This window comes from Pelecanus crispus, chromosome 8 (genome assembly GCF_030463565.1).
Source record: "Pelecanus crispus isolate bPelCri1 chromosome 8, bPelCri1.pri, whole genome shotgun sequence".
Classification (NCBI taxonomy): domain Eukaryota; kingdom Metazoa; phylum Chordata; class Aves; order Pelecaniformes; family Pelecanidae; genus Pelecanus; species Pelecanus crispus.
Genome location: NC_134650.1, coordinates 12,997,835 through 13,019,122, shown reverse-complemented (window position 1 = coordinate 13,019,122; position 21,288 = coordinate 12,997,835). Strand labels below are relative to the sequence as shown.

At 56.4% G+C, this 21,288-nt stretch overlaps 1 protein-coding gene across 1 annotated transcript in view; it reads right to left on the bottom strand.

Moving 5' to 3' along the window:
* Nucleotides 1–12,752: 12,752 nt before the first annotated feature.
* PPARGC1B (PPARG coactivator 1 beta) overlaps nucleotides 12,753–21,288 on the bottom strand; it is a 48,959-nt gene continuing 40,423 nt past the window's right edge. Inside the window, exons 4-12 of the mRNA XM_075715212.1 lie at nucleotides 20,901–21,017; nucleotides 18,920–20,096; nucleotides 18,264–18,300; nucleotides 17,778–17,842; nucleotides 16,558–17,320; nucleotides 15,977–16,052; nucleotides 14,976–15,097; nucleotides 14,463–14,617; nucleotides 12,753–12,856 (exon numbers count right to left, since the gene is read on the bottom strand). Of these exons, the coding sequence (XP_075571327.1) occupies nucleotides 12,753–12,856; nucleotides 14,463–14,617; nucleotides 14,976–15,097; nucleotides 15,977–16,052; nucleotides 16,558–17,320; nucleotides 17,778–17,842; nucleotides 18,264–18,300; nucleotides 18,920–20,096; nucleotides 20,901–21,017 (2,616 nt within the window). The remainder of the gene's footprint in view (nucleotides 12,857–14,462; nucleotides 14,618–14,975; nucleotides 15,098–15,976; nucleotides 16,053–16,557; nucleotides 17,321–17,777; nucleotides 17,843–18,263; nucleotides 18,301–18,919; nucleotides 20,097–20,900; nucleotides 21,018–21,288) is intronic.

Here is a 21,288-nt window from a genome sequence, read left to right as displayed (position 1 = left end):
TGGTCCCACCAGTTTGGCTCTTCAGGATGGGAAGAAAGTGTTTATAACATCTTTTTTTATATCCCGAGGGGCCAGCCCAGAGGGATTCTGGGGCAAAACTAGGAATAAAAGCCCAGTATCCCAAGACGGAGATGTAGCCTCATCCCGAGTCTGCAGATCTGAAACTTGGGAGTTTCCCTGGGCTGCAGGGAGTTTCCCTTGGGAGTTTCCCTGTGCTGCAGGCAGCTCTCGGTGGCGCAGACCCCCATGGTTTCCCCAGTGCAGTCCGTGCCCACGCCACTGTCCTGCGCTTGGCCAACAGCCACCTCCAAAGTGGTAATATGGTGGTTCTTGTGGGAGCTGGCGCAACAGCACAGCACACAGACGCAGACCGAGTCCGTCTTGCAGCAGAACTCCAGCAGTTTGCCATGCTGGGAGCATCTTCTCTCAGCCAAAAACCGAGCATCACAGGGCTCCACCAGGACATGGTCTTTCAGGGGGCTCTTTGTGCTGTGCTTGCTCAGGTGGGCTTGGCACAGGGAGGCTTTGCAGCTCAGGCAGGTCTTGACGGCTGGCTGGGGCTCCTGAAGGCAGAAATCACACAGCATCACCTTGTCTTGCTGGCCCAAACCTTCCCCCTTCTCTTCGCATTGCACTTCATGCTTTTCCTCCTCTTGATGAGTGGGAGCATCCAAAAACTTTTGTACAGTGCTGCGGAGCTGGACATGGGGCTGCAGCTCCATAGCGGGGTCTGCCTGGGCATGGCACAGCAGGCAGCTGAAAGGGCCCTGCCCGCAATGCCGGTGGCTATGCGCTTCCCGGACGCACTCCTTGCGGAAGCTGCGCCCACAGCTGAGGAACACAGGGTTGCTGTAAATGCCCAGGCAGATGGAACAGGTCAGGCCCTCCTCCAACTTGGCCACGGCACCTGAGCTGCCGCACAGGCCCGAGTGCCAGAGGGACAGCGCTGGCAGGGAAGAGAAAACATTGGCGAGGTGCCTCTCGCTCGCTCTGCAGACAGGGAGCTGCTGCTTCCTCCGCCTTGCAAGAGAAGGTCATCCCTCTCCTCCGCCCAGCCGCCTGCACCTCATCCGCCACGCTGGCAGAAGCCACGGCCATCACAGGACAAAGCCCACACAGGCAGCTCCAGTGCTGGCAGCTTGGCGGCTGCAAGGGGAGCAGGGCAAAGAGTCCGCCCCTGCTTAAACGGGGAGGGCAACAGCCAGGACATGGAGCCGTGGGCTTCTGGCTGCACCCTATATAACTTTTCTTTATCCCAGTCCTCTTTTAGATGTTTCTTCAGATAACATCTAGCGATGGTCCATCTTTAAAACCTGTCCCCGTGTCCACTGGTCCGTTTCCCTGCTCTAGCACTGCCCAGGTTCTTACCTGCCCTCAATATTTGAGTGCAGAGAAGAAAGCAGGAAGGAAAAAAACCAGTTTCCCTTGCTGCCCTTCAGCCAGGTGGGTGTACCACAGCCCAGCCCTCCTCCGGGAGCTGTAAGAGGGCTCTGCTCAGGGCTGCTCCCTCCTTTCCTCCCTAGAGTTGTTAAGTCTTAGAGTTTAGTTTCTCCTAGAAACAGGAGGGAATAAAAGGCTCCTTCTTTCAGGAGCAGGGGATGGAGGAAGATGGAGGCAACTTATTTTTACTATTTTAAAAGCTACTCCCTTCTCTGTTCTCCCCGTCCTGTTATTCTGAGAAGCTGTTGGCACAAAGCACACCTGTCAGTAAGTGTCCAAGCAAAAAATGGTCCTCATGAGCCCCCTGTGGCAGACACCTAGCTGCCTGCGGTGTTTGCAAAGGCTGGTGTTATTGGACTGCTCTGGTTGCTCTTGCGTTCCTGAGGAATTGTTAAACATGTATTACTTGAACCAAGCGAGACTCCTGAGCCGCTGTCCAGGCAAAGACTCTGTATTTGGCTAAATGCCCAGAGGAGCAATAGTTATTTTAGATATTTTCTGAGAATTCATCTTACAAATCTCTTCCTGATGGTGCTGGCCTCTCAGTCCTCTCTGACATGATGCACCTGCTGGGGGTAGGTAGAATTATTCCCTCCATATCAGAGCACAAGCTCATTTTCAGCTTGCTGCCTATTACCTGCTCCCTAATGCTTTCTTATGACCTTGGCCCACCAAAGAGGGATGTTTCAGACGCTGGCTGTAATTTTCAAGTGGTGTTTCTTATTCTCATTCCTAACCACTCTGTGTCCTTTATCATTATTTTTCTCTCCTCCATGGGGTTTGTGGCTTCACACTTCACTACGGCTAATCCCTTTTCCACAGTTGTCTCAAATGTGACTAACACTGTACACAGTGCTCACTTGGCTTTGCTGTTCCCCCAAAGCACATGAAACTGCTGCTTTCCATTGCCCTTCCCCACCTCCTCCAGCGTGGCAGAACGTGCGTTTGCAAATACTGCCCTTAGTGCAGTATTTGCAACTTGCTTTTTTTCTTCCTGCTTTCTTCTCTGCACTCAAATATTGAGGGCAGGTAAGAACCGGCTGACTGCCATGCTACTGCGTGCATTCCAACCCCAAAACCTGGTGCTGCGCAGGAAAAATCCTCTGTTTGATCCGTTTGGCGCCTATGAGGGCTGCAGAAGGGCTTGCTCCCCCGGGGATGTTGTGGTTTAACCCCAGCTGGCAACTAAGCACTGCCCAGCTGCTGCTCACTCACCCTCCCGCCCCAGTGAGGTGGGGGAGAGAATCGCAAGGGTAAAAGTAAGAAAACTCTTGGGCTGAGATAAGAACAGTTTAATAATTGAAATAAAGAAGGAGGAGAGGAGTAATAATCACAATAAAAAGAAAAAAAAAAGATGAGAAGAAAACAAGACGATGAACAAAACCCAGGAAAAACAAGTGATGCAACCACTCACCACCATGATGCAATTGCTCACCACCCACCAACCGATACCCAGTCAGTCCCCGAGCAGCAATCGCTGTCCCCCAGCCAACTCCCCCCAGCTTATACACTGAGCATGACGTCATATGGTATGGAACAGCCCTTTGGTCAGTTTGGGTCAACTGTCCTGGCTGTGCTCCCTCCCAGTTTCTTGTGCACCTGGCAGAGCATGGGAAGCTGAAAAGTCCTTGACTAGCATAAGCAGTACTTAGCACCAACTAAAACATCAGTGTGTTATCAGCATTGCTCTCACACTAAATCCAACACACAGCACTATGCCAGCTACTAGGAAGAAAATTAACTCTATCCCAGCCGAAACCAGGACAGGGGATTTTGTGGATCGCTCTGGGTTACTTACAATGCCCTGCTTGCAGACACAGGCTGAGACAAGCTGCTGCTCCACCACTGCATGCGCTGTGGCCAGCTGCAGCCTTGCTGCTGTGCGTGCTGCCTGCAAATTGTCTAGCCTAAACACCTTCTTTCTTCACCCTTCATTAAGTAAAGTTCTTAGTCCTTTCATTGAAGAAAAATTAATTTCCTTCAGGAATTTGGGTAGCCAGTAGATGCTGGAAACTTCAGGTAATGGCAACCGTAAATAATCTGCTGGTATCTCCTGGGCCGCTTGCAGGCACCCTGTGTCGCAAAATGGTGCACGGCCGCAGCCAAACAGGCTTTTTAACTCTTCCCTTTGGCCTCACAGCTATGCTGATGCGGGGTTGCCCCCACCAGCAGCACTGAAGGGAGGGTAAATTCAGTAGCAGGGACAGAGCTTATACCAGAAGCACTGTGGAGAGAGCAATAGCTAGTTGCCAGATGCTTTTTTTTTTTTTTTTAATACTTTTTAAATACGACAGTATTTCAGTGCTCGTTGGCTTTGACTGACTGCAAAAATCCAGCAGAACAAACATGGACCCGTGTTTCCTGGAAGCAGACTTGAAGGTGAGCTGAACCCCAGGAGTGAGGATGCTCGGAGCAGCGTCTCTCCCTCTGCTGCCTGAGTGCACTGGGGAGAGCCCCATGTCCCAGGGGGATTGCACGAGTTGGCTTTTCCCTGTGCACTGTTGAGTTGCTGCCTGGAGCTGACTTTCAGTAGCTCGCAGTGATGAATGGAGATGGTGGTGATGACGAAAGCCAGGGCTTGAACCCAAGAGTTTGCCCATTTAGCAGTGGTGAGCCAAATCCTTTCCCTGCATCTCCCCAGGCAGACACCACTATTTTGCAGACCCACTGCAATGAAGACTCCGAGTGACCTGAAACCAGCGCAAGCAGATACAGATGATAGACAGCGTGTGCCAGGCTCCAGGACAGCGTAACCCCTCTCTGTGCCCTTCTCTAGCAGGTTCTGTATGGGCAGTCAGTGTTCGGTGGTTCAGGGGCTACTGAGAGCTCAGGGCATCGTGTGCTTGTGTGCTCTTCTGCAGGGTGGACATTTTTACTCTAAAATCATTGCTATTATTAAGGTGGTGAGGAGGTGCCTTCCCTCTGCTCCGCAGGCTGTTGACCTGCCTGAGCTGCCCTGCTCTCTCCAGCCATCTGCTATTCCTTCGGTGCTCAGCCTCCACCTGGGCAGCCGCTTGCTCATGGTGATCAAAGCACGATTGCAGGAGCAAGGAGGGGTGCTTGTGGATGTCAAGCTGCAAGGGAAGCAGAGACACTTAGAAAAGGAGAGAGGTGGCAGCCCCGGCACTGCTGCGCAGAGCCGGCTGCCTCCTGAGCCCCGCGCCAGCGCCTCACCCATCGCAGCAGCTGCCAGGGCAGGTTTGCTCCTGTTGCCCTGGTCATCAAAAGGTCTGTTCAGCCAATGCAGATTGTGGCCCACTGTGCGCTGCAGGCAGCAAGAGCCTGCAGACATAAGGAGCTGGAAATGCTCCCTCAGAGTCAGGAGGGTGGTGGGGCTTTTGGGGAGCAGGGTTAGTGCTAGAAAATCTGGTGGGGAGAGGATGGTGCCTTCTTACCTGCAGGAGGTTGCTGAGAAACACGAGGGGTCCAAGTCTGAGTTTGAAAAGGTATTTGGGGGCAGAGATGGCATATGAAAAATTAAAACATACCCATCCAGAGGGAACAGGGATTGCAGGACCCAAAAGCAGCAGCACCTGGAGAAAGCTCTCCACTGATATGAGAGACACAGCAAGCACAGGAGGCAGGAGCTGCAGGTGCCTTAGGGAGAGAGATGTAAAGCTTGGGAGGGAGTGGGAAGGAAAGCAGGAGGAGTTCCATGTGGGCAGCCGCTGTGGGCAGGGAGGGCATTGCGGCTGGACCAGCGGGCAGAGAGGTCCCTAAGCTGGCAGGGAGCAAAGCAACCAAACCTGTCCTGTTCCTCCCTGCAAAGACACCTAGACAGACCTGGACAACAAGCTGGGACTGATAAATGCTGAGAGTGGGTAAATGCATAGGTGACTCTAAGTATGGCCTCCAGAGCTCCCTGGACAGACCTTGCGTAGTCCAGAAGCTGAGTCCATGTCAGGGAACAGGGAGCTTCTGCACCTAGCAAAGCCCAGGGCAGGATTTGGTGTCAGATGCCACTGCCCAGGGCACAGGTGGGAGCTGAAACTCCAAAGAGCAGCCCAGGACAGTTTGCCAGGCAGTGAAATAAATCCCAAGCAACAGGCGTTTCACACTGGTCAGGAGCAAGAGCATGGCGTGGCATTTTCTGGCATTGCCTTGCTGTGCCCCTGCCTCCCCTGCCCTCCCACGGGCCTTTCTGTGGGCCCCTGCCCACGGGGCTGGGGGGTCCCACCAAGCCGGTGGAGCCCAGGGCAGCTGTGGTCTCAGCCGGGCAGATGCGGGCAGTGCCACGCTGCCCTTGCTGCCCACGCTGCCCCTGCAGTGCCCGCTGCCTGCTGCCCACACTGCCTGCCAGCTGCCAGCCAGCCAAGGTCAGCAACAAAAGCTGTCCCTATTCACCAAAGCCCATTATTGACCTATTTTTCCCTCCCACAGGGCACGGTGTGCCTAGCGCAGGAGATACCACCACCTCCCTTCCCTCCAGCAGCCCGAGAGCAGCCATATGAGCTACTACAAAAGCAGCGCCTGTCTGTGTGAAAAGAAGCCATTTTCTCACAAAGTTATACCAAAATGAAAACTGTCAATTGTTTTTTTTTTCCAAACGGCTGGAAGTAATTGTTGGGACTAATGGAGCTGCTGAACTGATGTCACGATTCATCAACAGCTCCCTTCAGTCTCTAGGTCTGCTTGCAGGATAATACTTGATAAACAGTATCAGTCCTTTATTTTCCAGGAAGCTGCCTGAGAACACAGCACCGGGCAGCACAGGTCAGGCTGGGAGGACAAGCCTCAGCTGCAGGTCTGTCCCTCCCTGCAGACCCTTCCTTCATGTGCCCCTGCTCCATCCTGGAACCCTGCCAGCCGGGGACCCCACTTCCATGCCTCTGGTCCCGCTTGCACCCACCCCGGACACCCCGACACCAGCTGCCCCGGCTGCATCCCCACGTTTCCTCCTTGCAATTTCATGTTTTCATCTATCCTGGCACTGGCAGTGTCACTGTGCCCTGATGTATCTTAGAAAATTATTCCTGTTTGGTGGCCCTTTTTTTGGAAAGCAGCAGGGAAATGGGCTTCCTGTCAGTTCTCCACTCAGGGTGCAGCAGTCGCAGGGACGAGGGGTTGGGTTTGGGGTGGGAGGCTGGTTCTGGCTCTGTGGCTGGCCAGGGGGACCCGTGCTGGGCTCCTGCCGGCTGTGCTGCACCGGAGACGGGCAGGTCTAGGGCAGCTGTCTAAATCAGTGCAAATTGGCAGAAAAAAAAATAGCCAGGACAGCTCAGCGCCTTGCAGACCTCCTCCGTTTGGGCTGCTGAGGCTCTCCCACCTGGCAGCATCACTGGACCATGCTCCAGATAAATTCAGAGCAACGTCTCCGACCTGGCGAGCCCTCGCAGGGGCGATGGCTGGCAATGGGCTCCCACGCGCCGGGTGCTGCGGGGGAGCTGCCCCCGTGCTGCCACCAACTGCCTGGACTTTCCATCCCGGCCCTTCCGCAGCCTGGGCTCCCCAGATGCCCAGGAGGACACCAGGACACCCTGTGCTGGGAAACAGCAGTTTGGCCACCTTGGCCGTGTCTCTGGGAGAGCAGGCTGGCTCCTGGGGGACTGCTCTCCGGGTACCGGGGGAACTATCCAGGTGCCGTCCTGAGCCGCACGGTTGCTGCATCACCATCTGGAGTCTTTTCCACACTTTTTCTTGCAATCCAGCCCTTTGCTCCCTTACTCCCACTCAACCAAATTTGAGGTGCGTGCCCCACGTAATTTTTAACCCCCCTTGTCCAAGGGGTTTCTTCTGCGATGGGTCTTGCGGCAGCAGCACCACTCCCAAAGTCCAGAGCACGGAGCCGAGGCTTTTCCTGCACAAGTTAAACTGGGAGAGCCACACTTAAAATAGCAATATACAGGGATATTCCCCCTCGGGAGCCACATCCCTGGCAGTGGTGCAGCGTTGGTGCGAGTGAGCTGGGGGGCTCCGCCACCTCCCCAGCCCCGGCTGTGTCCCCACCGTCCCACTGCCAGCCAGGCAGACGCAGGAGAGCACCTTCTGCAAAGCAAAACACCTCCTCCCAGAACAGGTTTGCACTAATAAACTAAAGTATTAGCGGCACAGACTTGTTCCTTTTCTTTTTCTTTCTTTCCACTTTATAGTATATATGTTATCGTTTATTTATAGGCAGATCACTTCACTATTTACAGTACATGAGCGTAGAGATTCTACAGTCTTTTTGATGTAAACAAGTAACTCCGCAGCAGGGGAGTCTGGAAAAAGAAGCCAGTTCTGAAGTATTTACACAATTTAAAATAGAACTTTTATACCCACCAGATAGATATAGATAATACATTGAGCGATTTGGTTAAATTATCTATGAAACTATAGAATCTGACAATGTAAAAATACAAGAAAACGTTCTCTCGTTTTAGAAGGTAGACAGTTAAATCACACTAGAAATAAATCTCTTTTTTAAAAATAATAACAATAATAATAAAGGAAAGGCATAAGAATCCATGCCATCTTTTAAGGTTAAAGTATATTACATAAATAAGGACACAACGGAACGGAACTGGGGAAAAAATTAAGTGAAATATAAAAAACCGCTACCAATTAAAAAAAAAAAACCACAGACTAAAAACTTGATTCTTAATCACAGAGGGATCAATTCTGCTACGTTTACTTACTCTGCAAGTAGAAAATTGCAGAGTTAAGTAGTGCTTACTCGGCATGAGGAAGGGAGGCAGAATTGGCCCCTAATAATTATTAGCAGAGTCCTTTTATTTAAAAAAAAAAAGAAGAAAAAGACAGAATTTAGCTTTTTTTAAAAAATAAATAACAAAGCAGATGTGCCCCTTTTTTGGTGAAATTCTTACACCTTTCTCAAGAAATGCATCAATTTAATCTTTCTCTCTCTTTCTCACATGCATACATACACTCCCTCCCCAACTCACTATTTACTGCAGTGTGACTTGGCTCGGCGCTGTGGCCGTGGCCGTGGCCGTGGGCACTGCAGCCAGGCTGCCACTGCCACCCCTGACCCCAGGGTGGGTGAGGGAAGAGGAATGAAACCCGAAGGCTGCATTTGACTCTATATTGCTTGAGATTGTCGGGGATGGACTACGACGCTTAGAACAGAAAGGGTGTCAGGGCTCAGCTACGAACAGCAATGTATTTCAGTATTCAGCATACCTCCAAAAAGAAAGGAAAAAAAAAAAAAACCCAGGAAAAAAAAAAATGCTGGTCTGCAATTGCAACACTTTTGCATGGACCAGTGCTGAAATCATGAAATCAGACACTCAAGACTGTAATGTGGTGACTGAGCTGCCGCTTCGGTAAAGAAGCTGTGCAGCCCAGCCAGCTGCACTGAGTAGGAATTGGGATAAACCTTTTCTTTGGGGCAGCATCAAACCTAAAACCTGGGATTGTCCTCTGCATTCAGCCCAGACACTCAGAAACATTTGCTCCTTCCCACGGAGCCCCAGGGACCCGCTGGATTCCAGCCAGAAACCCGGTACCCAACCCTGAACAACGAGCTTTTCTGGGGCAATTCTGTGCAAAAAAAGCAAAGGGGCATTTTATCACAAAACTCTTCACATTCAGCATTTCCCCACAGTACCTGCAGGAAACTACTGGGGGACATTCTATAGTTATATATTTTTAAAAAAATAAATCTCCTCCTCACTTATTGCCTACCATAATATACCCTTTTGCTCCCAGTTTCTCTTTGAAGTAGCGCTCCCACCTGCCCCTCAGCCCCGGCCCTTGCAGGCAGTGGGGGGCAGATTCCCGGGGCTGCCACGGGGGCTGGGGTGCAAGGGTTCCCTTTTCGGGGTGCCCAGCCCTGAACTGCTCCCACACCGGGGCACTCGCTGGGATGACACAGGCTGTGCCAGACGTAAAGCTAATCCTCGGGGGGGGGTGATTCCCGCTTCCCGGCCCTGGCAGCTTCTGCAATCCCGCTTCCTGGCCCTGGCAGCTTCTGCAAAGCGCTGAGTGCCTCTGGCTTCCCCGGCGGCGTGGGCTGCCTCTCCCCACGCAGTGCCCGGGCATTGCTTTGCTCCTGCCCCATTTCCCTGTTAGCATCCGAAACAGTCCCAGGCTGCTAAGGGAGCAAGCTCTCACCTGCCCCTTGTGCCTGAGCCCCCCTTCCTGCCCCTTTGCAGACTCAAGCACTGCCAGCTAAAGACACCTTTATATTTAAAAAATAAAAAAAAGAAATTAAAAAAAAATCAAGTGGAAACTTATTTTTCACCACAAACCCTGCATGAGGGATTCTAAACCCAGCAGACCTGTGCTTCTTGAGCTGAACACCCTCCGCTCTCACCCAGTCCTAAAAGTCGGGGGACACCCCCGGGGCAGGCAGCACACAGCCCTGGGGTGGGCAGCACGTGCCCCCTCCTTTTCCCTGCTGCAGCAATGGGCTGGCAGACACGGGCAGCGGCGGAGGGCTGCCCCAGCCACGGCTGTGCCTCTGCACCTTGCACACCTCTGCGCATAGCGCGCAAGTCCTGGAGACGTTTCTTGGGGGAGGAGGAAAAACAAACCGTTCCAATTTAACGGAAAAAAAAAGAAAAAACCCCAAACAAAAAAAACCACCAAAAACCCCAACCCCACTTATAGGCTTCAGGCACCACGAAGACCACTTATTGCATCTCTTCCTACTCTATGGGTGCAGTACTGATCGGCTCTGTGCAGGACGAGCCCTTCCCTTTCCAAGCACCAGCCTCAATATCCAGAAGCCAGGCACAGGCAGGGGCTGTGGGCTGACCTGGGGTGCCCAGCCACAGGAAAGCAATGTGAAATTTTATATCTGGGTACACCGAAACCAATGCTTGGGAAGCGACTGAGCGATCCCCCAGGTGAGGGCTCCCCCCCAGCCCTGGAGCTCCCCAGCTCTGCACTAACCCTTCCCCTCCGCCACGCTTGATGCATCCCCAGCGGGTCCCGGCCGCAGGGGCTCGGTGGCCCTGGCTGAACGGGAGATGGAAGAATTCCACTGACTTTGCTTTTTTTTTTTTTGTTTTTTTGGATTGATTGTTTTCTGAAAAACATCAGCACAGCACAGGACAGTACTACCCACCCTAAATGTGTCGCTATATACATTCTACATAAGCTCTATAGCAATCACATGTAAACATCATCGTTGTGAGGAAATACTAGGACAGAAAAAGGCAAAGCTACAATGAGGCAATTGCCAATAGCAGATGCTCAGTCTCGGCCAGAGCTACTCGTGTTTGCTAAGGTGGGATGAGAAGTGGGAGCAGCTCGTGGCAGGAGAGACCCTGCACCTTGCTGCTGAGACTGAAATGGCACGAGGACTGTTCCCTGACGGTGACCGTCACCGGCGGCTGATTGGGGACCCGCAGTTCAAACCCCGCAGTGGCCTGCGGGCCCTCACACCGCCGGGCTGGCTGTCATCAGAACCACGGCTCCCCCGAGAGCGGGGAGAAATAGCCAGGTAACTGTGCTGGTATCGGCGCTGCCGGCATTCCCGCTCCCGCCAGAGACCAGCTGCACACACCGCCCTGGAGCCAAGGGCCACCTCGGCAGGGCTCAGGCTCTTGGCATCTCATCTTGTGCAATTTCAGAGGCTTTGGTCATACTCCCTGCAAGACGGAATAGTACCCACACCAGGGAAATGGAAATAAAACCCCTAAGTCATGGCGGGGGGGAGACCCCAGGAGACTCTAATCTATCTATTGGCAGAGTTAAGGCTATAATATTCTATCTACATAGGATGGCTGAATCCCTAGTGGTCTCTGGGTCTGAAAAAGAAATGGAGACGATGGTGATGGCTTGAAGAGCAGCAAGATTCCCGCTCCCTCAGGAAAACAGTGCCTCTGGCTGGCTCGCGGTGGGGTTTGCTGCAGCCGGTGGTGGGCTCTCTCCCCCTCCCACCTCGCCCGGAGATGGAGGGCAGGTTTGCAAGCAAATTTCAGGGGGGTGCTACTTGAGCATGCCTTAAATCCACCGCTGCCGGGCAGCCCTGAGGGCCCCAGGACAGAGGCAGAGCAGGCAAGCGTGCCACGGGGCGCTGGCGGGCATGGGGAACGGATCCTGGGTGCCAGCTGGGTGCTGGGGAAGTGTATGGCTTATCAGGTACCGGGCAGAGCGCGGGCAGGGCGTTGGGTGGGGCGGATGTTTGGTGCGGCTGCCGTGCCCCCTCCTGCCTCCCTGCCACTCTGGATTTTGGGCTGGCTGCCGGGCGGAGATCACAGATGGGTCTTCTCACCCCGCTCGCCTTGCAGGGGGTGGAAGCGAGCGGGGAGCAAGCCGCTCGGCCCGGCTGGTCTCCCAGCCGCCCAAGGAGCTGGAGAGAAGGCAGCTCCCGCGCACAGACCAGGAGGCACCCGTCCCCCGGGCTGCACCGGCAGGACCCGCCAGATCACGCCTGGCAGCTCCGGCGCCCCAGCCCCTCTCTCCTGGCTCCAAAGGCAGCGGAGGGCTGGAGCAGTGCTGGCTGGCAGGCGTTGGTCCCGCAGCCCCACAGGTAGCGCATCCTTCTACCACTCCTCTCCTTCACGCTTGCAAATCTCCCTGGCCCCGTGGCGAGAATGGCACGGGGCTGGCATGCCCCGCCGCCCGCCGGCTCCATCACGCAGCAGGGCTGAGCTCAGCAACTGGGTGCCGCAACCCAGCCAGGATGGGGCTGGGGGCCTCGGGCCACGCGAGCGAGAAGAATGGCTTTGACAGCAAAGTGGGCAACCCTGACGCGACCGCCGAGCACCCCAGTTTGCCGGCGAGGGAGACGGGTGCCTCCGTGGCCGATGGGTGCATGCCGGCTCCATGACTCTGCTCTGACCCCCCCAGTTGCTGAGTGGCAAGTGCCTCATTACAGTGCATAGTTAAAAATCAAGGAAGCGGTACAATAAATCTGAATTACAGTACATCTGAGCCATAAATACATTTTTTAAGTATATACTTTTTTTTTTCTCTTCTTCTTCTATTAAAAATTAGTTTATAATCCTGATTCTATTCACAATTAACAATTTCATCATCACACACTACGGACAAAAAAATGTTATGGTGAACACAGCTGCAACTCCGCGGTGGGAGCACGGGGGTGGGGGGGGGGGAAGCTGGGAGTGGGGAGAGGGGCCAGGGGGGTCCTAGGCTCACCCTAAAACAACCAGTCAGAAGCAGGGGACTAACGTGTGGCAGTGAGACATCAACACCATGGGGACTCACAGACAGAAGCAGCTTTGTTCAATGTAAACATCGATCGGAAGGGACAGCAGTCTCTCTCTCGTGCGTGCGTGCTCTCGCTCTCTCTCGCTCGCTCTCTCGCTTTCCATAGACTGAATAATTTCTTTGAAAACGTAAACATATTGGAAGTGCCTTGACTGAGGTATTGAGGTATTCCTCCAAGGTTAAGGCTGTTACCGATGCAGGCTTAGCTGGGCCTCCTGCAGCAAGCTGTCAAAATCCATGGTCTCGTACTTGCTTTTCACTGGAGCTGGGGAGGACTCCTCTGCGCTGCAATCTGGGAATGGCAGGGACACAAGGCAGCCAGGTCAGGGAGCAGGGCACGAGCGTGCTCGCTGCCTGGCAGGGGGGGAAACTGAGGCACAGCAGGGCACTGCTCACTCCCCCGCTACCGGCATGCTGCATCCCAGCACCGCAAAGCCAGCCTGGACGAGGCGGTGATGGGGAAAGGGAGCGGGGACGGTGCTGTCTTTGCAGCTGAATTCCAAGGTGCTGACACAGGGCCGTCCCGTGGGAGCTGCGCCGGTCGCGGGGACGGGTTGCCTGCTGCAGCGCTCCCCAGCCCTCCCTCAGAAGCTGAACAAACAGTGCCACCACAAAGCCTGGGAAACTCAGCAAATGCCAGAAATAAGGCTGCCTAATTTAACAGCAGCTTAACCCTTTTGGGTGTGTATTTTTGAATGAGCCATGAATGGCACGGTTGCATTTTACCTGTGCCCGTGGGCTCCCCATCTCATCCTGTACCAGGGCAAGCAGGATTTTAGGAATGAGCCAGGCTGTGCAATAAGGGGGTGACTGCTGGCCTTGCAGCAATCTGCAGGTGAGGAGCACTGGGGGGGGGGCAGCTCTGGCCCCCCTCCTCACAACACTGCACAGCCACGTGCCAACACCTTCATCATGGGGTGCGATCTGTTTCGTATCTTCTCCATGCCCAAAATGAGAGGCCCTGGGATTATTTAGATGAACAACAGGCATTTGCACCCACAACCAAAGTCAGAGGGAATACTGCTCTGAGCAGATGAGAGATTATAAAGTGCTATAAGAACAGGCAGTACTTGTGTCAGACTGGGCATCTACAGATAAGCCAAGACTTGGGGCTTTATTTTCTGGGCCTCAGTCTCTCATGCATGAAGCGGGCCACTTCACCCCCTGCACAGGGTACAGAAATAAATGCACGGTGTTCGTGAAACACCTGAAGATCACAGCAACGAGGGCTGAGTGATGCCTGGATCACACTTCTCTTGCAGGACTAACATAGGCTCTCACTCCTCTCCCTCAGCTCAGGCTACAGCCCTACCACCCATGGAGGGACGGGGTACAGCGAGGCCCTGGCTAACGTGGTCGCTGAGTGAGGAAGGAGGTCTTGCAGAAGCCTATACAGCACAGAAAGAGCTAATGCAACCGCAGCACATTTCAGTGCTGTCATTTTGGCTCAAAAGTGTGTGTGCAGTGTGGTGAATCTGTCCTGAGGGGCAGCAAACCACCCAGATCACTTCTTGGGCTAAAGGATGTTGCTGACTGCTTTCTCTAATGACTAGGAAGGGAATTCTCTGCTGGAAAGTGTCCAGCACTGTGTAGAAATGCAGTGGAGACAGGATGGGCTGTGGTCAGCTGAGACCCAGCAGCCCTGGGGTTCGATGCTACGTTTTGCAGCCGACACACTCCTCATGCCAGTTGCTTTTCTTCTCTCCCGCCAGTTTCCCAAGCCATCCGACTGAGCTAAGAGCAGCTACGTGAGCCACAGGAGAGCTGGTGTGTTTTCCCTGCAGGCTCTAAAGAGGTTTAGGATCCTTGCATGACTAGGGTTCAGCAGTGCAACATGCCATTACAGCTCTGTGCTGATAAGCAGGATGCTTCAGAAAAAGCAGCTCCTGCTTTCTTACCCAAGTCAGTGTATCTGGTCCAGAAGAAGTGCCCGAGGCCACCAGAGCTGAGCTGAAATGAAGGCTCGTTCCTCTTCCTTAGCGAGGTGCCATTCTTCAGAGATAAGGCGGCATGCTCTGAATACCGGTAGGTGATGAAGCCATATTTATCCCCCCTGAGCAACCAGAGAAAGAAATCAAGATGCGATGGACCCTGCAGCCCCTCTGATGTGGCTCTGCCCAGCACTGCATCCCTGTCCATCCTGCTGTCCGTCCATCCCACCGGCCCTCCATCCCACCAGCACTCCATCCCACTGCCCCTCCATCCCACCAGTCCTCCCTATGCCCTTGGACCTGACCAAGGTGGTTGGCATGGTGCAGAGCACTTCACCCCACTGGCACAACCGCATCACTCACACACGCACAGCTGGATGCAGGGGTAACCCGGCGTCGCCTGGCAGCACTGATGCTGCTGCAGGAGAGGGATTGCCCCCAGCCACTGGAGCCCCAGACCATGGCTCGCTCGCCACCCACCTGTTAGTCCTGGACAGGACCTGACACTCCACGATTTCACCAAACACTTCAAAGCGTTTCTTTAGTTCGCTGGAGCTCATGCTGCTGGAGAGGTTTCTGATATACACCACCCGGCCTTCCCCCTGGCAAAGCAAGCGAAAGATTTCAGGCTCCAGGAGCCCTGTGCCTCTGTGCTGCTGGCTGGCTCTGGAAATGCAGGGCCACTGAGGAGCCCTGAGGAGCCAGCGCTGGGAATCAGGCTGCAGCAGGGCGATGCCACCATGGGCACAGCCTCACATCTCCCAGGTCTGTCTGTCTCCGCTCCAGCTAGCTCATGGGTGTCACCCCCCGGACACCACTGCTGCGGGGGACAGCCGTATCCACGTCCCTTGGGACAGTGTTACACTCAGGCCGAAGCAGCCACCCCTGCCGCCTTCTCATTTAAATTTCTCCTGCATTCCTGCAGCTTTTTCAGCTTCTCCTGGTGAAGATGCCAGGAAATATTCCCAAGAATTGCTTGGGGCAAAATTCAATTGCACTGCAGAAAAAAAATGCCAGAAGCATGTGAGCGTGTGCGTGTGTGTGCGCACAACAGTAGAGAGGACCGACAAGTTATTTCACCGCACGCCCACCCACCCAGCTCCCACTTGTGGGCACATGCAGGGTTCCCGGTGCACAAGGCTGCTTCTGCAGCAGGACCATATCCATAATGGCTGAGCAGCTTCAGGGATTCCCCAGCTCACCCCGCTAATTGCCAATGCCACGTGTGCTGAAGCACTGGCGTAGGATGTTCTGGGCATTTCTGCGCCAAGGACTCCATGTATTGCCAATCGCTGGTGGCTTCTGCTTCACATTAGGTTTTTCTCTCCCCCTTCCACCCCCATGTCCTTGTTTAACACTGGCCTCACACCAAGGGATGCTGAAGCCAGGGCTAATGGGCTCCACCACTGCTTTTCTGGAGCAGGAGATGAACTGAGGGCTCAGTATTGCTTTGTCCCAGCGCAGGGTCCCCGCTCACTTACGATGGCTTTTTCCCGTCTCTTCTCCAGCTGGCCCCGGTGCCCGCTCCCGCCCTGACACTGCTCGCCGTTCTCACACCTGGGAAGCAAGGGAGAAGAGGTCAGCGGGGGCGTGGGGTGGATCCGGCGGGGAAAGCTTCAAACATCAAAGAGAAGCCAAGGCATGCAGCGTCTGCAGCAGTGGGTGGGTGGGTGCTTGGAAGCACCAGCAGCCGAGGAGATATGGGCGTCTGGAAACACTGGAAAGGACACTGGAAAGTCCTTTCCAACAGATGCTGGGGGGCATCCCAGCTGGCACTCGCCCCTTCCCAGGCATGGCTCCGGCCCCTGCCCATGCCCCATCACCCCCAGCGCAATGGAAATCCCTGGCTCCTTCCCCACCTAGTGCTGCTTTCTCTGGCCATGGCTAATGTTTTCAGCAGCTGCTGATGCAGTACCAATTTTTTCAATGTTTTTTCTTTCATTAATTAGCATCTTTATTACTTGGGCTAGCAGACCAGAGAGAGACGGGGCTGCCACGCACCAGGGCAAAAACACAGGGTGCGAGAACAGCCCCATGTGTCCCCCGCCGCTGTCCCCTGTACCTGAAGGTCCGTCTGCTTGCAGGCGATCGGGACCGGCAGCACGAAGACCCTGAGCTGGACCTGCTCCGGGAACAGTAATGCAAACTGGTCCTGGAAAGGGGGTTTCTCCGCAGACACAGCTTGGTGTCACCGTGCTCCTCATCATCATCCTCTTCCTCCTCCTCCTCCTCCACTGGAGAGCCGCTCTCACTACAGCTGTCTTCAAAGACGGTGTCATACTCAGGGGTCTTGCAGAAGACCATGTCCTCATCAAGAGCACTGTCCAGAAAGCCAAAGTGCTTCGTTAAGCTGGCTCTGATCTCCTGGTCTCTCAGCTGCTTAACGCTGTCCTTCCACAGCATCTCGCCGCACGCCTCCTTGCTGCCAAGGTCCAGCCCCTGGTAGTGGGCAGCTGGGACCCTCCTCTTGTGCTCCGTCTCCACCTGGCCTGGGGGCTCCCACGACTTGAGCACCTTCCTCTGCAGGGCAGCCTCAGGCTTCAGCACCTGGCAGTAGTCATGGTCCCCGAAAGAGCGGGAGAAGGGCCGCTTGAGCATGCCCTGCTGCTCAGGGAGCACGGGGCGCCCAGCGGCTCGGCTCAGGTGGGCGAAGAGCTCTGTCCTCTCGGGGTGCTTCTTGGGGGCTTTCCGGGAGGCTGCCGCATCCCCTGTGCCCCCAGGGCTGGGGGCTGTCCCATCCTCCTTCCCTGGCTCCTGGGGGATGTCTGGCTTGTACAGGTCCTCCTCGGCGGGCTTGTACGGTGGAGTGGTGGGTGGTGTGAGACCTGAACCCCGCCAAACAAAGGCCAGGAGTCAGCTCTGCCCCCGCCGTCCTGCCCCGTCCCACCCTGACGCCTGAGCTGCACCAGGCGTTGCAAGGGAGGGAGGCTGCTTGGCCCCCGCAGCCTCATCCATCCAGTGGCACTTGGGAAAAAAGGATGCCTGATCGCAGAAGGGACCAGAGGACTCTCCCTTCCCTCCTGGCTCATGCAAGGGCCCCCTGAGCTGCCTCCCCATCCCAAATGTGTACCCCCAGCACTGGTATCTCTGAAGGATGCAGCTTGCAAGCTGCTTGCAGTGCCCTGTGTTTGTGGTGCAAAGGGGGGCTCCCGGGCCAGGGGATGAACATGCCTGCTCAGCTGGGCTCAGCTGGAGCCAGCAACTCCAGGCTGAATTTAGGGAAAATTTTCCCCCTCCCAGTGAGGATTTTTGCAAAATTAAAATATTAAAAGCCTGTCCTACCTGCTGTCCCACACAGCTCCACGGTCAGCATCGGCTCAAAGTTTCTCTTCCCAAAGGTTGGGTCACTGGAGGAGAAAATGAGGAGAGAGAAGGTGTTTAGGGGAACCACAGTCCCCCCAAAACAAAAGGAAGATGAGAAAACTGCCTAGAAGCGAGCCCTCCCACCACGGCCAGTGCCTGATGGAGTAACCCCGCGGAGGGGTGAGAGGGGCAGCGGGGCGAGCAGCATGCCCTCCCTGTCCCAACCAGAGTGCTGGGGCATGTCACCTCTGGCATGCAGATATGCCCTGCCCTCGGGCCGGGGCTCTCCGAGCTCCTTGCACCAGAGTACGGGCCACAGCTCCCCGCAGCCCCACGCCCCGCTGCACGGCTCTGTCTGCTCTGCAAAAGCCGCTTCGCTTGGTCACTGCAGATGCATGCCCAGCCAGACAAACCGAGGCAGCTTTCCAGCCCCAGCACAGTTCATTTAGCCCCATGTGCACTTACGTTTGTGCCAAGGACAGCGTGAGACACCTGGGTGTTTCTGAAAGGCAGGGAGAGAAGCAGGGTTACCAGCAGAGCTGTGTTCCCTCCAGCGCCCGCGGTGCTCGTGGTGGGAGCCAAGGCCCCTCTGCCCACCCTGGCCTGGCAGGGGGCCGGGGACCGTGGGCTTTGCCGGCCTGCAAGGTGTCTGCATCCACGGGAGGACTAACCCTGCCAGGGTTGAGCCATTCGTGCTTATGAAGCGCTTGCAGATAGCTGCAATTTTGGGGCACTGGTGCAGCTGAACCCTGGTGCCCAGGCACAGGGCGAGCCCATGGGGAAGGGGGACCCAGAGGGATGAGGCAGCCTGGTCCCTGCTGGGTTAGCGCTACACTGACTCCTTCACCTCATTATAAGGATGGGGAAACTGAGGCAGAAGGGTCCATGGATTGAAACAGCACCCCAAAACTAGAACAGGGCCCCAACTCCCCATGCATGGGACCCCGCAGCCAGCCAGCGTGTGGGTCAGGGCTCAGCTGTGCTTGGGGCTGCTCACAGTTTCACTGCCAGCTGAGTGCCCGGCGCCTGGCCAGCAGCGCTCACCCACGGCAGGGACAGCATGGGCAATGCGGGCACACTGGGCAGGGACGAGCAGAGCGACAGCCCCCAGCCCCCCTCACCTGCTTGCTCCAGGAGGGCACAGCGCCGGCTCTCAGCCCCATCGCCCACCTCGCCATCCCCCTGGGAGCTCAGGGAGAGGGGCTGGGGCTCCGCCAGTCGTGCCGTGCTCCCGCCGTCTCCCTCCTCTGTGCCCCCCACCTCCACTTCGGCCGCGGGCTCTTCAGCGGAGAAGCCCTCCAGCGCTGGGCACGGTGCAGGTTCCCTGCAGGCCAGGGCATCCTGGGGGCCACGGCTGTCCCCTGGCTCCTGGGGGATGGATGGCTCGGGGGGCGGCTCATCGAGGAAGGAGAGCCAGTGGCCGAGCTGGGGGTTGAGTCTCTTGGACCGGCGGACAGCATAAATGGTGCTCTCCTGCTTGCGGGCCACCTTCCCCGCAGCTGCGCCCAGGGCGCCCGCATGCTTCCCAGCCTCGTCCTCGAGGCCACCCAGCTCCCGCGTTGCCTCCGCCTCGGCACCGGGGCTCTGCTGTGGCTCCCCCTTCTCCGGTGCCATTTTGGCTCTGGATGTGCAGGTCCCACCAGCATCCTCCCCGTCCTGGGCTGGTGGCACAGGGGAGCAGGAGCCGGGCGGCCGGGCCAGGGCGGCGTACACGGGCTTGCCCAGGCGGTATGGCTTGCTCACATCGCACAGCAGGTCCCGCGCCAGCAGCTCCTTCAGGATGGAGAAGGATGCTCCAGGCTTCTGGCAGCCCCCGGCTGCCTGCCAGGCACAGCCCGGCCGGCTCCGGGCACTGCTGGGGGTGCCCGGCTGCACGGGGCAGTCCGGTTTGGGTCTCTTGAAGGGGCTGCTGCAGGGCTGGGGTTTGGCATCGGCACTGGCACGGGCAGGCAGCTTCCGTGGCGGCAGGCAGTAGGTGTGCATGTAGCGGATGAGCTCCACCACTGAGTGCATCTCCCCCTCGCAGGAGAACTGGCTGCTGGAGCCATCCTCCACTGAGGAAGGGGGGGTCACCGAGTCACCGGAGCTCAGAGAGTCATCACTGGAGTCACTGTCATCCTCGTGACGGGCGCAGTCGCCTGAGGAGGGGTGGCGGCGGCTGCTGGGGCACTCCTCAGGCAGCCGGGGGGCTTTGGTCTGGGGGCAGGGGACGGTGGAGGTGAGGTGCCGGTGCAGCTCCGTGCAGCTGCGGCTCTGTGCCTGCGGGACGCTTGCCCTCCTGTCCCGGGGACCCTCCACCTTCAGAAGGGAGAGAGGAGAAAGTCAGCCCCAAGCACCGCAGCCACAACCTGATGCAAGTACCAGGCATGGGGGGAGAAGCCCCCCGGGCTAACAGAGCCACTCCACATCCTCGAATCCCCTGGTCCTGGCCCACCAGCATCCCAACCTGCCTGCGGGTCAGCCCCACGCCCAGGGGGTTTCCACCGGGCATGCAGGGCTGGCAGCCCAACCACTGCCCCTCCAGCAGCCGGCACGCACTGATGCTCCTTCTCCCTGGGAGGGATTTGCTGCTCTTCCCAGGCAATCAATTTGCCGGGCCTAATGCACCACACAACTGCTATTAGCCAAGTAGAAAAATCTTTGATGGCAACTTCTGCTGGGTTTCAGGCAGTTAGCTTAAGTGACGGGGTCGGCTCTGCAGCACGGCATGCAGCTCTGCCAAGCTGATGGCTCCCAGCTTGGGCTGTGAGCCAGCAGGGAGAGGGGTGAGGGGGCAGCCAGGGAGCACACAGGTTTTCACAAACCACCGCTCAGGGAAGCTGGGAGAGGCCTGACCCCGCTGAGTCCAAATGGGGTCGAGACGTTTCTCAGCCCAGCACGAAGCCCGAAGGTTTTGCTGAGCCCAGACTGCCCCGGCGCAGACAGGGACAGGAACGCTGCGCGCTGCTCTGCCGATGGTGACGGTCCCCGCCTGTCCCCAGCCCCTGGCCCAACTCAGAGGCTGCCCACGCTCCCTGACACCGTCCTTCGGTGACCTCCTTTAGGACAGCTCCCGAGAGGTGGGCACTGGACAGGCTCGAGCTCTGCCCGCCGAGGAAGTACCTTTGTGCAGGGCCGTGCGGGCCGGGACTTTAGGGTCCCCGGGCGCCGGGCGCTGCCGTCCCGCTGAGCCTCGCAGCTTGGAGGCACGTGCGATGGAGAGAGGAGCAACTTCTTCAGCTGCAAAGAGAAGCGGCAAGAAAAGGAGTCGGCATCGCAGCAAGGGCAGGACAAAGTACCAGCGGGGCTGCAGGCCCTCAGCTCGTGCCTGCGCTGGGCACGTCCATTGCTGAGCACCTGACCCAAAAATGGTGGGGGGGATAAAAAGGCAGGGAGGCATTTCCCACCTCCCCGTTGCTGTGGGGCAGGCGCCTGGCCACGCACAGCCCCGAGGGGGTCGGGGACATCTCCGCAGCATTCACCCGTGTCCCTAAGGGCCCCCCAGCAGGTC